The 10,536-nt window shown below is 41.0% G+C and overlaps 1 protein-coding gene across 1 annotated transcript in view; it reads left to right on the forward strand.

The window, feature by feature from the left end:
- Positions 1 to 10,536, forward strand: part of VRK2 (VRK serine/threonine kinase 2) — a 39,662-nt gene that overhangs the window by 26,817 nt on the left and 2,309 nt on the right. The window contains exons 9-13 of the mRNA XM_065834579.2: positions 1,391 to 1,511; positions 4,017 to 4,075; positions 5,768 to 5,949; positions 9,719 to 9,892; positions 10,223 to 10,399. Of these exons, the coding sequence (XP_065690651.2) occupies positions 1,391 to 1,511; positions 4,017 to 4,075; positions 5,768 to 5,949; positions 9,719 to 9,892; positions 10,223 to 10,399 (713 nt within the window). The remainder of the gene's footprint in view (positions 1 to 1,390; positions 1,512 to 4,016; positions 4,076 to 5,767; positions 5,950 to 9,718; positions 9,893 to 10,222; positions 10,400 to 10,536) is intronic.

A 10,536-nucleotide genomic window follows, 5' to 3' on the forward strand; every position in this document is an offset into this window, starting at 1 on the left:
ATTGAAGGGCCTTTAATAATCCCGTAGTCTAATAGCAGTTAAGATAGAGAACGCAGAAGAACTAATCTTCTGCTTTTACAATAATGTGTGTATGGTAACAAGAAACAGTTATGATGTGTTGGCACCGTAGCTTTTAGCAGATGACTTTTAAAATTAAAAGATAGGTTTGCTGAGTGACTTTCTGGAATTTATTTAATGAAGGCCCATAAAATGTGATAACCGTTTACAGCTGGATTAACAGCACTACGCTCAACTACTCGTCTTCACACTAGACAAAAAGTACCAAACAAATCTGAAATCCTCTTTTCCTGGAAAGTGCAAATTCATTTTGGAAGATCTTAAATTTAACTTGTACAGCCGTCTTTCTTTAGTCACGATCAACAGTTCCTGGTTTTGCAGCTTCCGTGTGGTCTTCGCTTGCAAGTCAAATGTGTACAAAGAAAAACTGAACATTCAGGATTGCTGCATTATTTTCAAGTTTCGTTTCCTCTGAATAGCAGCAAGCAATAGCAATTCTATTAGTATCACACTTTTTTTCCTCGTTCTCTTGGAAATGTCAATCTGTAGATTAACTTCAGTTACCTGTTTGTCTGCATAGATGATGTTTGGGGATGGGGTTATTTTTTGATGGAATTATATCTACTGTATTTGTATTCTGTAGTTAGTATATCTGTGTGGGGTGTGCAAGAGAAGAGTAAGTTGTTCCTGAAATAACTTGCTTTTTGGAAGTAGTAGTGGTAAGTTTACACAGGCCTTGCTAACAGCAAGTGTATTTTAGCCTGTGCTACGACTCTCAACACTTAACGGTACTTGTAAGGAGACAACTTTGGTGTGTAAATGTACACTAGATGGCACTTTTGTCATATCTTCCAAGTTCAAGCAGCTCTGTAGGAGAACAGGAAAGGCCATCAGTGTTTAGTCTGCACTCGCAGGGTCCCTGCATGACCAATGTGGACCCCATGGACTTCCTGGAACATGTGTTAGCAATTTAGCAGCAGACATTTATTTCTTTGTTTTACTGCTTGGCTCTTTGAGAAAGTGTTGGTACTCGGTTATGGGCTGTCTGGATCATGTCAGAGGCCACGGGGATCAAGTCCATGTGACAGGCCAGGCTGAGGAAGGATGGAGCTGGAGGAGGTGAGGAAGCTGACCCTGGCTACAACAGCAACAAGTCACTGCCTGCCCGTGGACTGCCGCCAAACGCCGGGGCGTTTTAGGGCTAATACAGCTGAATAAACAAAACACTTTGCCCATTTGGCTTTTTCATATTTCATCAACACTAGTTCAATCAAAGTCTTTTTTTACTTCCTAAGAAGAGGTTCTTATTCTTCTTTTTTTTTTTTTCCTATTCTTTTCTTTCCCTCTCCACCCCTCCCTCCCTCCTTTTTAGCCCCGTCCAGACGAGGTGACCTTGAAATCCTTGGCTACTGCATGCTGCAGTGGTTGTGTGGGAAGCTGCCCTGGGAACAGAACCTGAACGACCCCGTAGCTGTCCAGGCTGCGAAAACAAAGTAAGTATAAACCCACACGTACATGCACACATGCATCCTAGCTTGCAAAATCCTCATTGTTTAACAAAACAGGTTTAAAAAAAGACACCTTTACATCACCTTACGAGAAAGCTTAAACCATTTTCCTTAATTGAGATACTAGAAACAGTTAAGAATGTGGACTCTGTGCATATATACCTCTTGCACGTGCTCATGTATGTGCTGCTATGGAGAGGTGAGAAATTCAAAGGCACAGTACCCAGCTGTTTTGTCTGCTGTGTAGTTTTTTTAATGCTCTTTTTGAAGAAAGCATTTGTGACTTAGTACAGGTCTTCTTGTACATCAGAAAGTTCTGTGTTTCCGTGAAATCTTCATGGGTACTTTCCAGAGACTATAGTACAGACGTCTCTGGAAAGATTCTTCCACATGTGTATTTAATTTATTTTACTTTCTATATGATACTATTTTTCAAATGTTTTCATGTAGGTTTTTAATGTTATATAAGCCTACTCCTGTTGCAAACAATTAACGACGAAAATATTGAAGAACTTGATTAAAATCTTTCCTTTTTCCCAGCATGACTCATTTACAGCTTACTAAAGCAACAGAGTGTATTAGTGTTTTCTTTCTCTGCTTTTACAGTTGGGACTTGAGAGAGTTAATTGCATGTGGTCCAGTGTAGCCTGTGGAAAGCTACACAGAAGAGTAGTTGCCCATAAATGTAACGGCACAATTGGAGAAGGCAGCAAACTTTTAAGTAGGGCAAGTCACAACAGAGGTACACAATAGGGAGAGCTGATCCACAGAAATCAATCTGCAAATTCAGTGTGGCATGGGCTCTCAGCAGAGAAAAGGTTAGCCTGCAGACTGCGGATAATACAGATTGCATCTGTAAATGTTGACATCCGATGTTATGTTTAATATTTCTCCTTTAGAAGTTCTGATCATTACACAACCCCCTGCAAGGTAACACTTATACAATTCAATGTTAAATCAATTTAATCAATCAAGCTGCTTCACTAATTCTTCCCTTGCGGTTAACCCTTAGATTGCTCGCATTTGCAGGATGCCCAGCGAACAGAAGCTTAGAGGAAATGCATGGAAAATGATACTGATTCCATGTATCAGAAATATCCTATTAGTCTGTTGAATTAAATTCTTGGTATTAAGTAACTTCCCCAGGTCATCCCCTTCTATTTATCTTAATTTTCAGTGCCCATACTGTTTTCAAAGGCCAGAAATAGACATCAGGATAGATGAGTGTATCCAGTTGCTTATCAGTTAATACATGACCAGCACAGTCAAATCCCTTCTGAGCGTGCGTGTCCTTTGCTGTGGGGTCTGTGTGGGGCTGGGGCTGGCACTGGGGTGCAGCCGAAAGGCAGGAGCCAGAGCAGCACCCCAAACTCACCACTTCATTCCTCCTTTCATCCCTTTGCTACAAGTTCTTAGTCTTCCAGTAATGCTGGGTTGATGAGGCAACTGTGCTGAAGCTTTGGGCATTAAGGACTGCTGGTATATTTAAGTTTAGAAATGTTTCTGCTATGCTGTAATCAGAAGAGAAACTCCATTTGAATTAGAATTTAAGATAGATGACAGGCAAATATTTATATTTAAATGTTTCATTTCCCCAAAATTGAAACCCCTATTTTTAATACTACACAGCAGATTATTCAATGGAAGGTTATTAGCCAATGCATCCCAACTTTCTGCATTTTAGAACACGTCCTGGTACTGATTGTATCTTTGTGGCTCCTCTAAACAAATAAACAAAAAAGGGTTCCTTAACAGTATTAATAGATAGACAAACAGATTTCACTTAGTTGGGGCAAGCGGGCTTGTGCAGCTGCAGGTTCCTGCAGGTGCTGGGAGATGATCCTGGTTGGTATCTGCACAAGGTGAGAGCTGCTGTTGCTTCATCCATTCTTAGTGTGTGATTGATTCTGAGCTCCAGTGTCCTTTGCTATTTCTGTTTCTGGGTGGACAGAAAGTATGTCTGTGGCCCTGCCCTTCAGTTTATGAAGTGCATGGGGCTTAAGATTGTCTAATTTCCCTGTCCCCCTTTGTCCCTGCCGTGCCTGCGTGCAGTCCTAACGGCCGTCACCCCGCGGCCCGTGAGCCATGTGGCAGAAAGAACCTGATGCTCAATGACTGGTAGGCAGACCAGAAGTGTTTTGTAAATTCCAAAATACAAATATTAATCATTGTGGGCTGAAATTGGAAAAAGCAACTTCAGCTTAAAAAGGCTTTTTCTTTCTAGAAAGCTTAAAACATCTGCAAAGAAAAACTTAACTTTAAAGTGCAGCCTTAGCTGTCAGCCTGGTCTTGCTGAAATCAGCAGTCTCCAAAGAGTTAAAAATATAGCTGGTAAGAGGAGACTGTGTTTTAAAAGCAGTACTGTGAATCATTAGCTATCCTGGAGGTCCACTCCCTTTGGAATTGAGGCTTGCTGTCTTCCTAAATCCCAAATGAAGAATCACCTGCTCCAAAACCACATTAAATTGTTGCACTCTCATGTTGTTTCAGACTTATGGATGAGCTCCCACATTCAGTGCTGGAATGGGATTCTTCTGGAAGCAGCTGTGGTAAGTGTGCTTGCGCTATGTACCATACAGCTCGTTAGCCCGTTCCAAAAACCACTTAAACGTCTTACTCTATTTGGGGGAAGGAGAAGTACAAGTAACACAAATTTAACAAAGTCTTCAATTTAAAATCTTAAACGTATTGCGAAGTTTTGCACCCTAAGGTAGAGGCCTTTGCCAGGGCTGAGCATTTAGGGCAAACTACAGTGTGCAGGCGGAATCAAGCCCTTGAAATCCAGCCTGCATGAACCACTCTTACACACACCCGTCCAACAGAAGAATTTTGCCTGTAGTTAGTTGCTGACACAGTATCTATGTAATACTCATTGGTAGGTTATGTCGCACTCATTAATTCAGGGCGCAATTAAATTGAACTCAGGTTTCTGACTTCAGTGGAACTGGATCAGGCCCTTCAGGTAAAGCTTATTATACTTGAACCATTTTCAGCTCAAAGGCCGGTTAGCGCAAGGGGAGCAGGTAAATTCCTGGATGCTGTTGAACGCTGGTCACTCTGCAATACCCGATTCTTGGTGCTTACTGACACAGGATACTTCACGCTTTTATTGCAGGAACTTGTTTTCTGTTGCTTTCCTGCATTATCCCATCATCAAGTACTAAGCAGATGATATAAAGAAATTTTCAGCCCCAATGTGTTGCAGTACAAAAATCTTGATCAGTCTCATCTGTGATCTACGCCATAGAGTGACATAAGGGATCTTAGCCGTATGTAATGCAAGGTGTTAGTAACTATTTTAGAAACAGAAGTAGCTGTTGGTATGGAAATAGTAAGCAACTGTCTACAAAAGGTTTATTGCTCAGTATTCAGAGTTTGAAAAAACAAATGAATGGACAGTTTGTCTTGTTGTGTTTCTTCCTTCACTGAAATACAAAAGTAACCCAGGGAAAACACCAAACTTCCTTCAAAAGTCAGGATCTATTTTTTATTTATTCACTTTCTGTATTGGAATTATTGGAATGCATCGTGTATGACATAAAATGTATTCATGATGTGTATGCATATTTAATAAATCTTTCCTGCTGGGATTTTACCAGATGCTAATATCTGGTGTAGTACTCGGGTTTTAGGATACACTTGGGTCTCCAACTGAAAGCGAAGTTTGATCCACCCCATATGTTTTTCCTAATGGCATTATTTCTGCCCATTTAGTGGTTTCCCTGTTTCCAGAACCACTCAATAATAGCAAAATAATGCTGCTGTTAGACTGCTTTAGGATGTAATCTCAAAACCAATATTTGTTGGAGTATTAGAACTAAACAAAATGTTGCTTTTTTTCCAAAGTATTCAGAGTATAATATCTGTGCAGATTAAAATAGTGTTGGTGAGAGTAGTTAATATTTAAAGGGGTATTATGATCTATCAAATTGAAACACTTCTGTTTCACACACAACTATCAATATTTGTCGATAAAGTCTTTTGATTAATTTTTATAGTTAGCTTTCACGTGCATAATGAGACATAGCGCTCAAGGTTTAGCTTGTTTATCCAAGTCTGTCTTTTCCTTTTCTCATCTCAACAAGACAAGATACTGTCAGTTCTGTGTTTTGAGCGTGTCTGGAGCTGAAATTGTGTCATCTTGTTTGGCAATGTAGGATTGGCAACTATTTTGGAATGAAATTCTTTCTGAAGTTCTAGGTCTGCACCAAGTGAAATTTCCATTAAAATATGCTCCACAGGTGAAACATCCAAGTTTTTGGCATGTGTTTATGGCTTAGCTTATGATGAGAAGCCAAAGTATGAAGTGCTCAAGAAAATCCTGCTGGACGGACTAGAGTCGAGCGGAACTCGCTACGACGGCCCTCTGGAATTTTCTGCCGCAGCGTGCACGCGAAACCACCGTGCGGCTACAGCTTCAAAAGTAAGACAGACAGTTCTGGGATCATTTCTGACATCTCCTGCTTGATTGTTGCCTTTTCTTTTGTGGAAGAGGAAATAGCTTAAGATCTCAAAATGAGACTGACACAGCAGTTCTTATGCCTTAAATACACCGTGTTTGTTAATTCCTGTTTCCCCTGGCTTTGCTAAAACGTGGGATGTCAACCCTTAAGGAGGAAGAACTGCCATGAGTCCTTTTGACCTGCAGCCTCTCGCTTCAAAGCGGTAGGTCTGTGGAGAATGATTTACTTTCAGGATAATGGGGAAGTCAAGGACTTTGTTCACTAACATCTTGAAGACAAGCCTGAATGCCAGGTTTTTCCTTCGTTCCAGATTAAAAGCAAAGTTACCTTTATTAGTGAAAGCATTTAATTCATTTTCTCGCTTTCAAACTGCTCTTTGTCATTTGCCTTTATAGTCCTGCAGCCAGGAACGTGGAGGAGGTATTATTCTGAGATTTAACTGTTATTGAAACGCTGTATGATGCACTAACACCGAATTTTAAAACCGACAGCTATTGTTATTTTCTTCCTTTTGTACTTTTAAGTCCGAAAGTACACAGTTAATAAAGCCGTGTTTTAATAAGCGGCGATTGAGGTAATTAGCAGTCTTACTGGACTTGCTGGGAAATGTCAGTCCCAGCATCCCTCTGCCGCGCAACTCCCCGTATGCAAAAGCCCCGTTTCTGTCTCTGCTGCGTGTGCAATAAGGCAGGGTCAAGGTACCATTCATTTTTAATATTTCTGGTGAACTTTGGACCATCACAAGCGTACGTGAGCCAAGAATGCAGGATGCAAACTAATGTGACTGATAGGCTGCTAGATGAATGGTGATTCAAGTATCGGTGCACAGATGGTTCTGATTTGCTGAGTTTTGTAGCTGCTGCAACTGAAGACATAAAATATCCTTCTAGTCATAAATTAGCTCTTTGGAAGCAAAACCTTGGCACCAGAGCTTTACAACCTTCAATTAGTAGGGAAAGAAGTATTTGAATGACTGTGGTATTGACATCTGTAGGCCTGCATAGTAATCATTCCTAATAGAAGAGAATATCTGTTTGAGGGGGTTTTGCATGGCTAATTAACCACCAGTGAGAATATGTAATTTTTTCATGATCTCCTGATTGTCACCTTTCTCTCATGATACAATTACATTTTATTGTAGCAAGTGCCTCGCAAACCAATTGTCAGCACTATTTACGTATTACGGAAGGCAGAACAAAAGTTCATGTTTAATAAAAAGGCACTGGGTTTTGATCTTGGTAATTACAGATACTTATTTTAGCAATTTTATTGACTTTTCTGTTTTTATAACTTTTTTTCTCTTTTAACAAACCCAAAAGGTAATTCAATGATAGTATTTCTCTTGCTGGGATGGCAACCACTTTGTCCTCATTAATTTGAGAGGCTTTTTAAAATGTTTGTACTGTTGTCTGTACTGGGATATCAGGTAGCTGGTAACCCATCTCCAGCTGATCCAGCTGGATCTCTGGTTCACAAGAGTCTTTGATTTCTTGGAGTCAGATACTGAATAGTAAATCTCTTCTTTCTTAATGTTTATTGCCTGGCCTAAGACATGACAGCGTGCTGGCACAAAAGCTGATCCCGACCTTCCAGGCTGTAAAAGCTGCTGTAGCACTTGCTGTTTGCAAGTGCACAACCCCTCTGAAAACTCCAGGAGTGAGGAGTGTCAGTTCTCACCGCTCTTGTGCTGTAGGCTGACGTGGAATTGGTTTTGATGGCCAAGAACAAGATCAGGGGGAATGTCTGCATGTTGCTAAAAGTTGGCACCTGTCATCACTTTTTCAGAGAAATTCTGTGTTGAGTGTCTTGCTTGTTGGATAGTAAGAATGTTAGCGCTGCTCCGATGATCACCTGGTTTTACGTGTGTTTCTTTGGCCAGCTCTGCTGCTTATGTGTGCGAATTTCCTGTAACCCTCACTGCAAAACAGGTGCAGGAAAGAAATTTCTAGGGGTATTCAAAGGACTTAAGGAGTACTTAAATACAAGTAGATAGAGCGGATAACTGAACTTGCTCTACGTTTATTGCTATTTTCAGAGAATCGGATTTTTCAGGCCGTGGTTTTTGGCTGGGGATATTCAAGGCCTGGTGCACTTTGGTGCTCCAGCCCTGACACTGTTCGCTGACAGGCAGGCACTTCCCACTGCATCTCTTCACGGCACTGTCTGTCGTTATCCTGGGGCTGACTCGTTTCATCTCGGCCCTCTGCATTCCCTTTCCACCTCTCCTTTTATTCACCAAACACTTCTCCCATTAAAGAGGCAACCTAAGAATAGTGGGAGCCACTACAAACAATCCACTGTCTCCTCACTTCTTGCTTATGAGCAGAATGTGACTCCAGATGACCTGTCTGATTCCACCTCTACCAGTTTGGTACACAGGAAAGAGGTGCTTTTGGGTTAATTCCTTTCTGAAGACCAGTAAACACCTGTAAGTACCAATAAAGGGATCCTGCAACACCAGCTTCTTGAAGAGGAATTGCTAGAAAACATGAATTTTAAGATGCAGCTCCCTGTATAGTACAAGAATCTAATCATGAGACAACATAGAAGCCTAAGAGTGGCTACATCCGGGTTCTTTGTTTCAATCACACACCAAACATAAGTGATAAAATATTGTGTTAATTCTCAACTTTATTTACCACAGTTTTTGGAATTGGATAAATATTTTCAGCTTTTTCACCCCCAGTGAAAGTGTGTTAGGGCCAGATGAAGTAGGATAAGGCCAGCTGACTACTTTCTTGAAATAATTACATCAAAACCAACCTGTCATTTTCGTTAGGATGGAATATTGTAATTTTTAGGTTCTCAGGGCTGTCTGCAGCGTTGTTTTTTTTCTGGGGTGGACTGTTTGAAAGCAGCTTGAGTTATTCAGAACAGCTAGACCTTTATGTTGCTGAACATCAGTAATTTTCACAGAGCAGAACTACGGATTGTATTCTTAAAAGGTGTTTTGGATTAAGCAATGTATGAGGTGCTAGTGGCATTTTAAACGGTATGTAGGGTTTGCAGTTTCTATCTCCTGTATGTATTTAATTTGCAGTAGAAAAAAGCAGCCCATTATTTTTTTAGCTGCTATATTCAGATCCAGCTGCTGCATAGAGGCCCATATGCAAACGTTAGAGTTGCAGAGTTATTAGTGTGCCAAAGTACCAAAGGCATGTGGCATACAGCCTGTGTTTTGGCTACATTTGTCTTCCAAGTGACAAGAGCCAAAACCAGACATCATTTGATACTTAGTGCTTAGAGCAGCACAGGAAAAAACTTGCATTAATTCATGCAACTCTTCACTGTGTATTCCACATTTGCATTTTAGAAGACCGTAAAAGAATATAAGCCTTAACTCTTCAGTTAGATTACCAGAGCCAGAAAACTTGGTGATTATTTTAGATAGTTTTGTGTTTGACTCAGTCCAGTGACACAGGATGCATTCAGCTCGACCAGTTAATGAAACAGTGACTTACTGGCATCATTCCCAATAAAGGTTAGTAGTGAATGTTTTGAAACGTACAACTCTCATTTATTTTATAGCGTACTTCCCAAATATAGCACAGCTCTAACTTGGTGCTGTTTGAAGATGACATTTATTGATAATTCAAATACCGAAAACTATTATTTTGAGAAAGATTAAAACCTTACTCTCATTCTACATTCCTGGTACTGAAGATGCAATGTTTTTCTTTTTGAAATACTTCTTTTTGCTAAACAAAGTTGTTCCCTGTACAACAACAGGTTCGGTTACCAAAGCCTATGCCAAAACCAGTTCAGCAGAAGCAAAAGAAGATGGAAAGCGATGAACACGCATGTCAAAACAAAGCCTGTGTGGGGGTAACAGGCAAACAACTCCATGATGAAGGAAAGCCAAGTCCATTAAACAGGGTGGTTCGGCAAGCAGAGCCTCAGCAGGTGAGGATTTGTAATAACGCAGGGTCTCCTGTGGGAGTTTGTTTGCTCTGTTTGCTCAGTGTCCACTTTTTGGGGTGGGCAAGGAAGGAAAGTGTTTGAAAATAGCCAAGCATTATGCCACAAACCCCAGAAGCTGTTGTATGCTACTGGCTTGTGTTATTCCAAACACAAAACTCAGATTTGTCAGCCCAGGGAATAGGTGCAAACAGGGCATTGCCCTTACCTGTCTCAAGCTTGACCTGTCCAAGTATTGGAATGCTACCTGTGACAAATGTGAACGTTACTGAATTCTCTTCAGCATACAGAATTCCTGTCTGTACATCCCAACAGGTTCACTTACGGAAGCCATCACCAAAACCAGCGCACCAGAAGCAAACCAAGGCGAAAGAGGAAGAAACGAACGGCCTGAGCAGCCCCCACGCTCGGGTGACACGTCGGCACTTCCAGCCTGAAGCGAAGCCACTTAAATTTCACACTGCGACCCAGGAGCCTGACCACCCACCAAAGGTGAGGTTTTGGTGTTACCTTTTAACAGTTGTAGTACCCAGGGAAGGAAGGAAATATCAGCTTTTCTACAAATAAGGGTTTAAAACAAAACCAAAACCCACAAACCCCCACCAAAAAAAACCCTCAACACCCAAACC

Source organism: Patagioenas fasciata, chromosome 3 (assembly GCF_037038585.1).
Source record: "Patagioenas fasciata isolate bPatFas1 chromosome 3, bPatFas1.hap1, whole genome shotgun sequence".
In the NCBI taxonomy this organism is placed as follows: Eukaryota; Metazoa; Chordata; class Aves; order Columbiformes; family Columbidae; genus Patagioenas; species Patagioenas fasciata.